This window comes from Netta rufina, assembly GCF_964035555.1.
Source record: "Netta rufina genome assembly, chromosome: 5".
NCBI lineage: Eukaryota > Metazoa > Chordata > Aves > Anseriformes > Anatidae > Netta > Netta rufina.
The window spans coordinates 8,182,259-8,198,581 of NC_140128.1; the positions used below are offsets into that span (position 1 = coordinate 8,182,259).

The 16,323-nt window shown below is 36.6% G+C and overlaps 1 protein-coding gene across 1 annotated transcript; it reads right to left on the reverse strand.

The window, feature by feature from the left end:
• Nucleotides 1-12,704: 12,704 nt before the first annotated feature.
• Nucleotides 12,705-13,722, reverse strand: FSHB (follicle stimulating hormone subunit beta; the record flags this gene model as incomplete). Its single annotated transcript, XM_084287249.1, has 2 exons — nucleotides 12,705-12,941; nucleotides 13,564-13,722. The coding sequence occupies 2 exons, from the start codon at nucleotides 13,720-13,722 to the stop codon at nucleotides 12,705-12,707; spliced, it is 396 nt and encodes a 131-aa protein (XP_084143375.1).
• Between the last annotated feature and the right edge of the window lie 2,601 nt (nucleotides 13,723-16,323).

A 16,323-nucleotide genomic window follows, 5' to 3' on the forward strand; every position in this document is an offset into this window, starting at 1 on the left:
AATTGGTCTTGCAGTGGCAGCGAGACAATCATATTTCATAGACTGCTCACATATTATGAAATATGTACTCCATATTTTCTAAAAGGAAAAACTGCAGTTTTCACTGTCCTGCATTTTCCTTCCCTTTATACATTTTCTTATGTACTTCCAAGAGACTGGGATGTCTTTTCTGCGTGCTGACTACTTCCATACAATTCAGTGAGTAGTGAATCCTTCCTGAAAATAAGCAGTCAAGAGACTGAGTGCCGATGCTGCACATTCCTCCATCTGGGCGTGGAGGAGTGCCATCTTGTGGAGATGTTGTTGTATTACTCTAAATTAAAATGGGTGAAGTCTGCGGGTTTGGCGAGTGCTTCCTTTGCCTCGGGGGGATGCCTGCACATTTATCGTGTCATAAGTGGTAGAATGAACCACCAGGCTCTAAAGCATTATTGAGAGGAATAAATAATTCATAGCTTTAAAATAACATAGACACTTATAGACAGATCGTCAAGGAGACAATTTAATATTCCTGATCAATGTGTTAAATATGTATCTTCATACATCATAATATGCTTTTTACTGGCATCGCAATAAAGGAGAATTTGAAAGAAAGATATGAAGGAGAACCACAAACTATCTTTTTTCATGTGTCAACTCTAAACTTGATGACAGAAGGAATACAGGTGATTATCTGGAAAATTAACTACTAGTTGATGGAAGCTGTCACTGTAGCTTGATCAGAGACCTCTAAATACTTTATAAGAGTTGATGGGTAGGAAGGATCCATCCTAAAGAGCCTTGAAAGTGATGGCAAAACTATCTTATGGTTGGTAAAATAGAGAAGGCGTGGTCAGTGTAAGGCTGCAGAAAGCAATGACACAGGTAGGTTGGCAAGCAAGGCTGATGATCGGTGTAGGAGCATTCTTCATGAAACTCTTGTCTATAGCAAGCCCAAAGGTTTACTATTTTTCCATGTGTTTTACTGCTGTGTGTTAATATAATCATGGACAATTTTTTGTCCCATCTGTCAAATGTTTCGTTATTGGACAATATCACTTGGGGGAAGGCATATTCTCTGGAAGCTGTGCAGCAGAAATCTATCCAAGGAAACAAGAATATCCCCTATATGACATAGATGTTTACAGGTGCTTATGTATAGCACAGATGAAACAGCAATGCTTAATTCTCTGACTTTCTGTTGGTTTCTTACCACACAGTAACTGCATAACTTGAGCGGAAGTAAATAAACAGGCAAATATTGTCCTAGGAATATGAAATAACCCCCTCATCCTTGGTCGTATAGTGTGCCTGATACCTATTGTTTAGTATCTGCTACATTGACAGTATTTGCTGCTATCTAAGAACAATTTTTAGGAACCAAGTTTTGTGAGTATATTTGGTTTGTTTATTCCCCTGTTCACCCACAATGAATGTGCTTCTGCTATGATCAACTAGTTTCAGTCTCTCTTTTTGCTTAAGTTAAATTCAGGAGTATGAATTTCTGTTTATGTGTGAGAATGATCATATGAAGGAAATTTCATATTTATACCTGGGCTCATTGGTATCAGGAAGATAAGGACATACAGTGTGGCTTATGTTGGAAAGCCAAGTCCCCTATTCGGGTCCCAGCAAAACTAAAATATCTAAATACATTTCTGTGACAGAAATTTAACAGTAGCTATATGATCTGGAAAAGCAAGTACAAATTCCGTAGGTGATGCATCAAGGATAAATCCTTAGGTAGTTTCTTTTTAAGTCTTGTGCTTCAGTTTCAAATAATTGATAATATTTAGTGCCAAGGTGCTGTCACATGATAAATAGTTGGCTCCATCTCATCTCTTTTCAACTTCCTGGGTGGATCATAATAATGTGACATAGACCAAAGATATTCTTAAGTTGCAATGGAGTTGAATTGACTACTTATATCATAAAGATAATAAGAAGTCATCCAGAAGTGAATTTTGGAATTAAGCACAAAACATTTGACTTGCATAAATTCATTGCTGTGCTTAATGCTATATAGGCAAATCAGAAGGGATTGTATGTTCAAAAGCTCATTTGTGATTTCAAGATTGTCTTGTTTTCAAAAAAGAATTATGCGTTAAGGAAGGGCTATTCAAGTGTGGGAAATCTTATAAGTTGGTTGGAATTTCAGAGCCTAACTTCAGGAAAGTGATACACAGACTCATAGCTTGATCTGGTGAGATACCTGAGGACATATTTGTGTAGCACTGAGTAAATCTGACTTAGGAAACCTGAGTTGTGGAGATTTTAATTTAGATAGCTAAAGCTGGGTTCCTGAAAGGATTGCTTACGATGAATTAGTGTGAATTGTTTTGGAAACTCAAGTGTTCACCAGGAAAATCTGTCCGGCCTTGGTTTGCCAATGAATTTTACTTTAGTGCAGGTGCCACATAAAGGTCATACTCATCCAAGCAAAGAAAAACATTACTTGAAATCAAAACATTATGCTCAATGAATGCCAAAGGGTATCTGAGCTAAAGAGGTGAAAGGGAAAATTATCTTTTGTTCTACTGTGAATGCAGACTGTGTAAGTTTCATTACTCACATGTGCATTTCTTGTCACAGTATCAATTTCATTCTGTTCTTGCTAGAACAGCAGTAAAACAGACTCAGTGTGGTACTCAGCAGAGGTGGAAAGCCACTTAAAGAAGCATTTGAAAATACCAGTGGTAGCTTATTTATAGAACTTATTGTACCTCTTCCTGATCTGGGGGGATTTACTTATAAACATGTTTTTTTCCAAAGAGAACCAGGGTTGGGAGTCCTTCAGAAAGTTTTTATTTTATCTTCACTGCCAAATACAAGCACTGTATAGTTGTGCATGAGCTAACTCACTTTTGTCATATGTCCTTCATCTGAGAACTTTTAAAAAGAACACAGTCTGTTGTGCATTTAAATCAAAAGCAGTATTGAAAATAGCCATTTAGCATCTTAAGCAGAAGATGAATTATCATAGAAGCATAGAGTGGTTTGGGTTGGAAGGGACCCTTAAGGATCATTCAGTTCCAACCCTCTGCCATGGGCAGGGACACCTCCCATCAGACTAGGCTGCCCAAAGCCCCATCCAGCCTGGACATGAACACTGCCAGGGATGGGGCATCCACAGCTTCTCTGGGCAACCTGTTCCAGGGCCTCACCACCCTTATAGGAAATAATTTCTACCTAATGTCTAATCTGAGTCTACTCTTTTTTAGTTTAAACCATTACCTCTTGTCCTGGCACAGCACTCCCTGCTAAAGAATCACCTCCCTCAACGTGCTAGCTATGCTTCTTTTGATGCAGCCAGGGATACAGCTGGCTTTCTGGGCTGCAAGTGCACATCGGCAGCTCCTGTTGAGCTTTTCATCCATGAGTACCCCCAAGTCCTTCTCCACAGGCCTGCTCTCTAGCCACTCATCACACAGCCTGTATTCATGGTTGGGATTGCCCCAGCCCAGGTGCAGGACCTTGCATTTGACCATGATGATGGCTCTTGGTACCTTATGTTATTGCCATTTATCAATTACTGAAATTTTGACTTTCAGACATGCAGCTCTGTGTGCCCAAATGTGAGAGTGCAGCTATGCATCCAGTTAGTATTACAGCAAAAGCTAGAAAAGCTATTGAATAACTGGATATATGCATTATATATATATATATATAAATAATATATTATAATATTATATATATTGAATAACTGGATATATGCATATTCTGTAAATGGGAATAAGGTGGACATGCAGCTATCCACATGATTTGGAGAAGCAGGCATGATTTCAGGTGCTTTTGTGAAAGGAATGAGAACAGCTACTGACATGAAAACTCTACTAGAATTGCACTTCAAAAGGCTTTATTCTGAGTACGTGTGATTTCTTAATGAAGTCATGACAGAAAATGTGCAAGAATGTCTCTTTCTGCTACTAGCAGTAGGCAGAAAAAGTGGTGAGAAAAGGAAGAGCAAAGCTGCTTTTTTTTTTTTTTTCTTAATTTGAGTAAAAGTGTAAAATACCCAAATAATATTTGGGTATTTTACAGAGAGGGGTTGCTGCCTTAGGCGCAGGGGACACTGAGATGCAGGGGAAGAACAATATTTATTGCCGCATCATTACTTACACGCTGGTCAGAGTGTACCAGGAAAACAGGTCCCTTACTGTGTTCCCTCATTAATAGAAAGAAGTGTAACTAATGAGGCATCTTGCTTTCTAGTCTTGTTGGATTGTTCAATTTTGGAAATATTACTGACTTTTAACTCTACTAAATATTCTAGCCAATAGTTGTAGGTAGCCATCCATAATTCATCCATTATCTGTACAAACCGGACCTGAAACCCATGTAATCAAAACACTTATTAGTATCTACCTGAAAATAATTCACAATTTGAAAGAACTAAATTGCATAAATGAAAACATCAGGAATCAGCTGAGGTGAACAGGAAATCCTTTGCCAGCGCAGACCCGTTGTTCACCAGGAGAATGCAACATATTTCAAGCAGAAGAGTTGTTTTGTGGCACAAAGCTCCTGATGTGTAAAAGATCTTGTTTCAGTGCTTTCCCAACAGCTGTTTGCATAATGGTTTTGTAGCCATATAACATAATAAGGATTTATGTAGTAACGCTGTATCAAGACTGGAAGGGATTTCCCAGTTTAGTTGTCTGTTTTCAAAATCTTGGCAGCTCTACAGTAGGCTCTTTTCATCTAATAGTAGAGTTATAATTTGACTCTTATCCTTTGTTCTTCCTTTTTTCACAGGCAATAAGCTTTTATTTTATTTTCAGACCAAATATATGGATACATTTTTAATAAACTGGTGTAGTTTAGTAATATTGCCAGCTAAATTATGCTTCAAACTGTGTTTTTGTGTTGCTTTGCTGAAGTTAGAAGTCAGGGAGGTCCTAAAGTCTCTCTTACTGATTGACACATCCTTGGGCAGGTTACTTTTCCTGTTTTGAAGTTGATGGGGCTGCAGATGTCAGTTGCAGAATTATTAGTTACTAACCTCCCCTCTGCATACTGCATACATAAGAAAGAAAAATCCTTTTTTTTTTTAATTTTTTTTTAATTTTTTTTTTATTTTACTTTTTTTGCTATTAATATTACCTAGTTTGAGATGTGGCAAATAACCTGAAATAATATGGCAGAAATTAACGCAAGAGTGACATTAAAAGGAAATTTTCTAATTTGAGATCTGACACTATTCCAGTCTTCAAAGTGTTAGTGAATATTTAATAGATCAGACATCTACTGAAAGGACGTGGACTGAATTATTTAAGGGCATCTCAAACCCTTGGGTATTTAACCCCCGAAATATTGAAATTCATAACTGAGGCTTAGTTATTCTGATGTAATGATGTTCATTCCCAGAGTTGCTCTTGTGCTATTTTTTTTTTTATTTATTACTAAAGCAGCATTGGTCTAGAAACTACAAGGAAAACTAAATGGATATTCTTGAGATGCTTATAGAAACGCTTTGTAATCCTGCTAGCTATCCTGATACTCCTGAAACATGCTCTGAAGAAAACAGTGATTCCTATGAGTCTGTTAGACCATTCCAGGCAATGCATTTTCCATTACTGCAGTGCTTGTTTTCAGAGGTGGTGTTTGGTGCTTGCATGGAGGTGAACAGAACCTTTGTCAGGCTCCTGAATCTTCATTACCTCTAATGAATTTAACACCTGAGTATGGGAACTTGACAGGGTAGCTTCTAACTCAGACATGTTATGGAGAAGAATACTAATTATAAGAAATCTTAACTTTATTGACACTTATAGAGACTACTGGCCTTTTTATAAGTTTTTTTTTTTCCTGTTTGTTATTATTAAAATATTTGTTAGAATATCATCACTTGAAATATTTTTAAAATAGCATTTTATTTTGTTTTATTTTATTTTTAGAAAATGGACCAGAAAAATTTGTGACCCAACTTTATCTCAAATTAGGTCTCTGGTCATGTGTATTTCTTATTGCTGCATAAGAGAGTTAAATAAGGGTGACTGGACTTTAATAAATGGAATTCTTTTCTGGACTACATTTCCCTTCTAGGATTTGCTAAAATGCTAGATGGTATTGCTGATAGTAGAAGCACTCCATTTCTATGAGAAAGATCACTCTGACCTTACATAGCTTTATGTTGTCATCTTGTCTGTCTTAAAATTTTGATACTAAGGTATAGGCTGATTAGGATAAATTGGAAACAGTTTGAGAATAATGGGTTATCACTGTATGGAAGCATCACAAAATAGCTTTGGTGGGGTCAAAATCTGCAATAGCCAACATAACTTGTAAATAAATTGTTGCGTATTGGTGTTTGTATGAATATATGCCTTAAAATGACAGTCCTCTGTGTGTTGTACACGCCTCCTGACAAAAACTGACTAGATTGTGCATAGACAGGAGCTGGTTTCATTATACTTTTATGTTGTCCCTGAACTAAGCATCTCAGCATAAAGTGGTTTCAAGTTCCAGACATAATAATCCAAGTATATGAACACATCCAGCTACTCATAGATAAAGATCTACTTGTCTTAAGGCTAGATTGCATAAACAAAGCCAGTGTGGTTTACCACACTGTGTGGTAACACTGATGGTGTAAATTAGTCTCCCATCTGAAGCATTAGATTGCCTGTGACTGAGAATTCTCATGAAGACTCAGATATTTATTCTAAAAGGAGAAGTCATACGGTGAGGAAGAAATTGGAACAGATTGGACCAGATCAATTGCTTGGTAGATGTGTCTTTGATACTACTTGGAAGTGGGGGCAGAGTTCATATTAAATTGTCTTAATTATTTCTTGATCATTACTCTAGCTGAAATGCAGACCCTACTTTTGTGTTATGTGGAATCATGCTGTTGATGTTCTTAAAGGCCTGTTTGAAAAGGCTGTTGCTGCCAGGGCATAGACCTAATCCTTAGCCTTTTGCATCATTGACAAAAATTTTGACAGCATCTAAACCAAAAAAGTTCTTTCTTGCTTCTTAGCATTCACAAAAGCATGAAGACCTGCCAATGTTTTACTATGAGAGAAGGAAACAATGAAAACTAATACCATAGTTGAATGAAACTTTTTTTTTAAAAATACACAGAGGAAAGGGAAAATCAGTTTTCTCAAGTTGTTCAAGTTTTCTCTTATAGAATAACATTATGCTACGTATGTAATGCATCTGGAAAAACAGTATTTTTCAGTGAATTAAGAAGTCATTAGTGTGAAGTAAAAACTTTGTTCTTGCCCTTTAGAGTTGTAGCATGTAAGGAAACCAATAGTTAAAGGTGGTAAAGCATAGCTAGTTAATTCTGTCTCTTCTCCACCTACACATAATAAAACACTGACATTTGATTTCTTGAAAGTATGTTCTTTCTCTAGCCCTGCTGCTTTGTTTGCTGTATTTCCCAGAGACTGCAGCCTTGTGAGCTGCTGTAATGTCTGTCAGTGTAAGTCACATTAAAAGACCAAGGCTTTGATAGCTTATGTTATTAACATAAATTGAAGAGAAACATGAGATACACAGAAAAAAATTATAGATCCCATTGCCTGAGTGGAGGGGAGCCACTAATCTCAAGGCTACCATCTCCAAATGAATTTTTCAGGTTAACTGCTCATCTCTTTTTTTTTTTTTTCTTTATTTGTAGTTTCAAACAAGATGTTAATTAATTGTATTTTTAATGAAAATAAAGCATGTGGCTAAACATTGTGTACTGCCAAAGCAAAATGCACTTCCTGAGGTGTGCAGGTGAAGAAATATGGCGCAGTAACCACACTCTCAACTGTCTTTCCTTTTCCCATATAAATAGCCCCAGATAAGTGCTGCCTCTACCTCACAGGTACAAACCACAGTTCTAACATTCCTGTTTTCCACCTGTTGTTTGCACTTACCTCTCTCTCAGCTTAGATCTGTATGTGTGTTTTTTGTTTTGTTTTTTTTTTCTAATGACTAATACATTCTTATGTGTCAGTTGGGTTAATACCAGGCGGCATTTATATATATGCTTTAATTATGGCAAAAAAAAATAATGTTGTGAGCCCGGTTTTATGCCAACATTATAAAGACAAGTGGCAACCTGTTTAAAGATAGGATTAAAGGTTTACAGATTTTAGTCTGAGAATAACAGTTGAGCATTGACAGCAGCGGGGCGATGCTATTATGTTGATGCTTTACTGATAGCTTATAGGTGAGGAATGCATTTTTCTTTGCATCCCTGTAGAATCAGGGTGTGCTTTATACCTAAAAGGCGGTTAGGATTAAATGGTCATTTCAATTAGTAGGACTATGAACACTGCTGCTGAACTTCATGTTCCCATCTTGATGTCTGGAGAGCTTCAAGTACGACCGGCACGGACACTCATAAGATCAAGGTCAAACTGTCTGCATAATAAATGATAGAAAATATTAATTCACTCATAGATGTGGTGGCAGAGATGAATAATCTTCATGCGGTTTATCTGTACATCTGGGTATTTGAAAGACTCAGTTAATTACAACATATTGAATCCTACATTGTGCTCCTCCCAAAGGTCTTTAAGGGACAGTTCAATGCTATGTACGGCCTGCCTCTATGTTGCATGCATTCAGCAGGGGATTATAAGTAACAGTTTTCCAGGTTTCCTGCTTTCAAGCAAGAAAAGAGAGGATTATATTTACCTGGGAGTAAATAAATTGTCTAAGAATGAAGATAGGTTAATCCATTTTAGTTTTTGCTACCTCAGGGGCGTGACATTTCTCTAAAAAGTTAATTTCTGTAGGTTGGTGATTAATGCTGACATATTAAAAAGTTTTTTTTTTTCTTTTCTTTCTTTTTTTTTTTTTTTTTTCAGAGCCTGCCTTTAAAGTTAGAATTTGTATGAGATTTTTGACAAGCTTTGTGTTAGCAGAACAGTTGCATCAAAGCTGAAAAACTTTTACCTATTGATTTCAGTGGAAAGGGTTAGGCCCATGGTGAGAACTTTTGCCAATGTCCTTCTGAATCTATAAGGAATGTGTCTAACAGCTTTCCCACTAATTTACTACTTAATAGCATATCATACTAAGACTTATACCTCTGATAGAGTTGCCATTTATTCATTATAATAGCACTAGGCATACGAACTACTTCTTAATTTTTTTTTTTTAAATAATAATTCCAAGCAGATTTGAACCTCAAATTACACTAAAGTTTTTGAAACACATTGAAGTATAATTAAGTTTAATGAAACGATTATTGGGAACTGAATGGAAAGTGAACATTGATAAGACAAAGTCTGTCAGACAAACTGTTGAAGGTAGTCCGTGGTATCTTCAAGTCAAGCCAGCGCTGCTTCTGTAAGAATTTCTGAATTTGTCAGTGAAACTACTGAAATGTTTGCAATCAGTCTACAGAACAGCAAATAACTGTTGACTTGATGTGGAATGGATTTTACTTTGGAGTAGAATGTCATTGCTAGTTTCATAAAAATTGAGGTGTGTGTTCAAGGCTTACTGTTTTTAACAGAAAGATTTCAATGGGACTTGCATGTTTTCTAAACTTTTTTTTTTTTTTTTTTTGTGATCACCTATGATCAGAGAAAGAAGCTAAATTCAAGAATTTATTCTTTTACTGCTCTCCTATTGATATATTGAAATACATAATGTTTTTGCTGCATGAAATACTCATCTTTTCAAAAGCCAGCTATATGGAAAAGAGTCTGGTAGAACTCATCTCTAGGTACTAGACAGGGGTTGAGGAAGCATTTGACAGGTATTTTCAAAGGCTGTATTTCGCTTGTGCTTGTATGGAGAGCACTTTATATGAGAAGTTAATGCTTATATGAAATACCTTTTTATTTACATCTTTCTGACTCTAGGTCTCGATATTTTACTCAGCGTTGGTACCTAAGATATGTAAGAGATAAGAAGTGAGCCTGGAGGCTTGAAATGGTGCATGATTAGGAGTTTTTCGTTAGCATTCTGGTATTAAATTTACTACTCCTTTGACTCCATTTGTTGCAATTCTGAGGTTCTGAATAGATTCCTTTGCAAAATGAAAATGAGTGGTTGCGTTTGTCTGGTAGATGAAATAATATCTGTATAATTCTTGTTTTCGCATGCAAGCAAATTCATGAGAGTTGTGGATTGAGCTCTGGAGAAGTTCTAATCCCTATAGTTCAAAAAATATACTCGTAATAATCATTATTCTGATTCACAATTCTGTTGTGTTGAAACTAAAAAATATTTCATCACAATGTTACCGGGTCAGGCTAAAATGTATCGATCTTTTATTTGATGTGATTTGGATATATATTTTTTGGCAAAGCAAAAAAAGACAGATGGCTCAGGTGGGTATATTGGTCCCATGAAAATACTTCCGGGGAAGAAAGGTGTGGTTTAAAGCATTATTAAGTGCACAGATAGACTTTTGATGGACTTTTAAGTTTTTAGTTTACAATTTAAGAAAGACGTACATAACACAAGTGCAACAAAAAGTTGTTTTTATTATTCCAAAGTGCACAACAGACAGTGTAGATGTTTACAGAAATAAATCATATATTTTTCCATACTTTTTGCTTCAAGCTCCTCTGTTTTGCAATTTTTATCCAGAATTCCCTCATCCAGATGAAATAATTCCTGATGTAAACAATATATTTGTATTTAACTGAAGTCAACTATTGCTTAAAATAGAAATTACACACAATTTGATTTACCTATTACTTTACCATTTTTAAAACTTCACTAGACCGAAGAAAATGCCCATGATGATACAACTTATAAATAAAATTAAGTTACAAGAGCTAATATCTTACAGTAAAAAAGTTACAAATGAAATAAGTTAAAATATCTGTAATAAGAGAGATCCAGAGTAACAAATTCCCTTTAAATAAACATTTGTATAAGGGTCTCAAAAACAGTCACGACAGCTCGTAGAGTAATACCAAAATAGTGTTGGAAGGCACCTCAAGAGGCGGTCTACTTCCTTCCCTTGCCTCATGGCAGGTTAACTTTATTGCTGTCATTCCTGACAGGTGAACATATTATTGAAGACCTGCCACTACACAGACCCCCTTCTCTCTTCTTTCCTTCCCCTGACTATTTATTTCAGGGTCTATTTATCTTTTCCTTTTGGGAGATTTGCTAGTGACTACTCTGAATCTTGCATTAGTTGTTCTGTTTGCTATGAACATGACAAACTGACTGTTCCTTTTCTCTTTGTAACAGTTTTCAAGCATGTAAAACGTTTCACTGTTTTTTTTTTTTTTTTTTTTTTTTCCCCTATTACCATCCATAAGACAAACAACTACACTTTTAAAAAAAGATCTTTCTTCTAAGTCATGTTATTTAGGTCTCCATTCATTCTTATTACTCTTCTGTGGTCTTTCTCCAGTTTTTCAATACCTTGATGTTCTGTGTCCAAAACTGGAAATAATGTCTCATCTGAGACCCTTAGAAGATTGAACAGAGTAGAGGATGTAGGTTGTGCATCATGTCAGTTCTGCTCCTGTTCTTACATCTCTGCTTTTCCATAGTAGCGTGGTACTGTTGACTCATGCTTAGCTTGTATAACCTCAGAGTCTTCTGTGCAGAACTGCTGTTGAACCAGTTGCTGTCAGTTGTGTATTTGTGTAGGCGGTTGTTTCTGTTGAAGAGACATATCTTCTTTTTTCTGGTAGGATTTCATTCTGTAAATTTCTGACCATTTTCCCAATAATTTTAGGTAACTTTCCATTCTCATTTAGATCTCCAGCTTGCTTCCAGCCTGTTCCATTCATACTGATTGCTGCAGAATTGTATGAATTCACTTCAGTCTCAGAGGCACTACTGTGAATGACTTTGAAGGTATGCTCTCACACCAGGTTTGCATAACCAGGGTCAGATTCTTCTAGATTCATCCCTAAACCATTTGTGAGACTCCTCTATTAAATAGCATTGAAATAATTCTCATTCTTAAGTTCTCTTGCATAATAAGAGGAAATGCAGCATTTCAAATGCATGGCAATTTTTTTTTTTCAGAATTGTTTACCTGACTTAGGACATTTGTTTACCCAGGTGAAGGTAAACATCCAAGCATTTCAAGCAGCAAGTTGGCCAGGTAGGACCTGGATTTCGTGTCATTTGTGTCACTGTGTCATTGAGCCTTAGCTAACAATCCTTAATAAGAGAGCACAAGAGTTTGGTGACTTTCAACATTTGAACACAGGATTTTGGCTCTTAAATAAACATGTTGTTATCGTTTAAAGAGCATAATGACTAAGAAATATTTTGCCAAAAAAAATAAATAAATCAGAATCTCATCTGAGAGAGGTTTACAGTCCAGCCTGTAGTTATTAACACTATTGATGTTGGACTTGATAAAAAACAGTGCTGCAAGGCCTTTTAGGATAAGTGAATTCTAAAGAGAGATGCAAGGCATAATAAAGGCATGGAGATTGTGAACTTCTTAAAAGTATGGGATAGTATAGAGTAAGCCAAGCAAACTAAGCTGTGGAAATACAGAAATATAAAGAATGAAGGTGGAATAGAAAAAGAAGAGGAGGCAAGAGCAGAAGGAATCATAAGCAACATTCTATAGACATTCTATAGAAAGTGATTTTAAGGAAACTAGAAGAAGTAGGGGAGGCCTGAAGAGAAGTATAGTCAGTAGCTCTCCATTTTGGCCTAAAAAATCTTTTTCAATCTTGTCTGTTTCTAAATAGCCTCGGCTATTAACTTCCACTTAAGCCTGGTCAGCACTATTTAGAAGAACACATTTAAAGTCAAACTGCTATCTCAAGTACCCTTCATTGGTTGCTTCCGTTCTGACTGAAGGAGCAGTAGGATGGCCCCAGTCCCCTCACAGTGCAGTCAGTGCTGTCAGTGTCACAGGTCTCACAGTGGCACTCTGTAGCTACTGGGTATGAATAAAAAGATTCAGGATGGTCACCACAGCCAGGGATCTTCACTGTTTCGTACACAACCTCCTTGAAGGTACATGTTTGCTGAACGGATGATACTGGTGGATATTTATATACAGGATCCTGAAAATTACAAGAAGGAAATATTTATTTTGAAATTCATTACAGGGCAGAATTCTTTGTTTTTACAAAATAGAAGACCTAATGTGAAGTCTTGTAAAACCAGTGGGGAAAATCCCACTGAGATAAAAAGGGTTTGGATTAGGCTATTTGGATTGCACCTAGATCCATATACTTCTCCTTTCAGGAGAATGGTTGTGCAAGATAGGTTTTGTACCATCACCAGACAAAGGTGCAGATCAATGGCTTGATTCTTTAAATTATTTTCTATTGGAAAAGTAGAGTCTACATAGTGATCACTGCTTTGTTGTGTCTGTTTGCAACCACAAACTGAACAGAAAGCAGAGATCCAGATTCTCATACTTTCAACTCTAGTCATACAATATGAACAATGTATGCAGCCAAATAAAGGTCTGAATTCAACTAGTGTCTTTTCACCCTTCCCTTTACTGTTCAGACTGTCAGTATATCTACTTTCCTATCAAATAACATAGCCATTATTCAGCCTGTTCTTTCACAAGGCTCATCCTGCCCATGTGTATGTTATGAACTGGAGAAATTGGTTATTCATAAATCACTTCAGTACTTAATTCTGATGCCTGAAGTTTAAACTTAAGAGTCTCACCCTTGTGAAGCAGTATCCTGAGCACCATGTGGCATTCACTGTAATACAGAATTCACATTCTTCTCTTTCCACTGCTATGGTAATATTGGTGAGCTCACAGCTGTAGCAACAAATTGCTTTCCAGCAAAATAACAGCACATAGCAGTTAAGCGTCTTCATCTTGTGCATAAAGCAGAAAATGGATCTGTATTGGAGAAACATATAATTATTTACAACAGGAAATATTTATAGAGACAGGGATAAATTAAGTCTTCACATTACCCTCAAGTGTTTCTATAATAGCAAGCTTTCAGAGGATAAAGTAATTAAGTAGATCTATCTGTATGCTTATTGTTAAAGGAGTTTGATTTTCTTAAGCAACTGAAATGGTATATCAGCAATCTTTGTAGAGTAAGAACAGCTGAACATTATACTACTTTCAATGAAATAACTTCATCTAAGTTTCGGTACAGATAATGTGTCCTGTCTTTTAGGAGAAAGAAAATGAAACAAGGGAAAAAAAAAGAGCAAAGGATAACCTGCTTTAAAAAAGAAATTAATTGCATACAGCATTCGCAATTTCAAAAAAATATTTCCAGATCAAGATCTGATGAAAACTCACCTGTATTCTACTTGCCTTCCTGGTAATAGCTATAGTGAAAAGAAAGCCCCAAGCTTACCTTTTATACTAAATCATGTGTAACTTATACCTTGAGGATTTGCAGAGAATTAATGCAGCAAGCATTAGTTTGGTACTTGGTGAAAGAGGATTAATGCTCAGCCAGACAGTGAGATCAAGCCTTGTTAAGACGGGGGGAAAAAAGAAAAGCAAAACACACTTAGGAAGTGATCGTGAAGGTTACTGTTACAATGTCTTTTTAGAAATTTGCTTGGGTTTTATTCGCTGGCATTTAGAAATAGCTGACCCATTTCACAATTTGGAAATGGGTTGAGAAGCCTATTTTTTGTGAAAATGCTTGGGTATTTTAACTGTTCTGTGTCAGCTACCAAAGGGATATGCTAGGGTGCAAGCTGGTCCTCTGGTAAATCACAGCAGAGACATTGCCAGAGTGTTTCTTATCTAAAGAGTATGCTCCTGAGACTTTCAGGACACCAGTCTTAATTGCTTTTCTCTAAGTTAGGTATGAGTGACTTTACTCAGTAGGCTGTGTGTGTACTTGTTTATTGATCAGGGGTCCAAGAAGGATAGGAGTATGTGTTTTGTTAAACCAAACTTGACATTTCTTTACCATCTACAATACCACCATAGCTCATCACGGTTCTGATTTCTATCCCAGTGTAGGCACTCCTGGTTCCTGTCTGTCACATTGTCACTTTTAAAAAAAATTATGTAAGGGGGGTCTGTATTGTGGAAAGGGACTATAAAGATGTCATAATTAGACTCTAGATCTGTGTTTTCTGCCAGCGGTCTCAGATCAAGTATTGTCACATTACAGGAAAACTTAAAAATATTTCTAACAGGCAATCGTGTAACCCAACTTGAATGCATTCCCTAGTTTGTCATTATAATAAGGTTCTATGACCAGTGTTCCCTGTTCACTGCCCTTTTTCTGCTGTCAAAGCTAGCGATGTGTGCCTCTTTACCAGAATAATGACAGAGAAATAACTTTGTTGAGCTTCACATATGATCACTTCTGGGGAAAATGACTCACAGTAGGACTGTATTTACTATCACCTGCCCAGAACAGCCAGTCTTGCTTTGTTATGACTGTTCTATTATGGTCAGTCTGACTTTTTACAGAAATCTATCCACAAAAGAAAACTAGACAAGGACATGCAGTTAAAAGCATTTCATCATGAAAAGAAATTCTTACCAGCTTATTAGTTGTCCTGCAGACGGGATGCTTTCCAGAATGTCTTTTACAAGCGAACCCTTTAAGTGTCTCATACCTTCCTGCGGTCCTGCAGTCTGGCCATCTGTTCCAGCGCTGATCCAGTCTGCAATACTGTAATTTGTTACTGAATTTCCTGTCACAACAAAATTAGGAGGTGATCTGCAATTTCTCCCTAGACATCTGTAATAATAGTTTTGTTTAAATGAAAATCCAGCCCAATTAAATGTATAAAGAAGTCAAGAAAGCAGATATCTACCTTTTTACTGATAACATAAACTCTATGATTGAATAATGGTCTTTTCTGTTGTTTAGAATTGATGTAGTCACACTTCTCAGGACAGATTCTCGCTAATTTCATAGATGCCAGACAAAAGCTGATTAAAAGTAATTATATCCCTACAGAGTACATGGTACTAACTTACGCAAATTAAATAAAGCCAAATGAACTATATTTGCAAAGGGCAATACAGAAAATATCAAATCTCTAATTTGCAGTGGTCTGTTTCATGATCTGAAGAAGTCATACGCGTTCACTAACACCATAGTTTCACAAGCAGAGCATGCAAACTTAGCCCCTGCCATGCTTTCTTCCCCATGTTACTTTGTTGTGTCTCACACAGCCTCTTCAATTGTGGCAATGTGAATTAGGGAAATCATTCTGATTAAAAGGAAAAAAAAAAAAAAAAAAAAAGAACCAACCAACCCTCTTCTACAGCTTTGCTTTCAATACTGCTGTATCAGCTTGTTCCCCAACAAAGTACACAGCTGCAGCAGTGCAATTGATGGGATTGCTTGGGGAGTGAGAATGAGTAGGGAGGTAAACAGAAAATGCTTGCACAGCCTTCTCACTGAAGAATTCCTGAAGCCACGTGGTAACTGCAATACGCTCTTAACAGGTGGATTCCACTGCTACCCTCAATTCAAG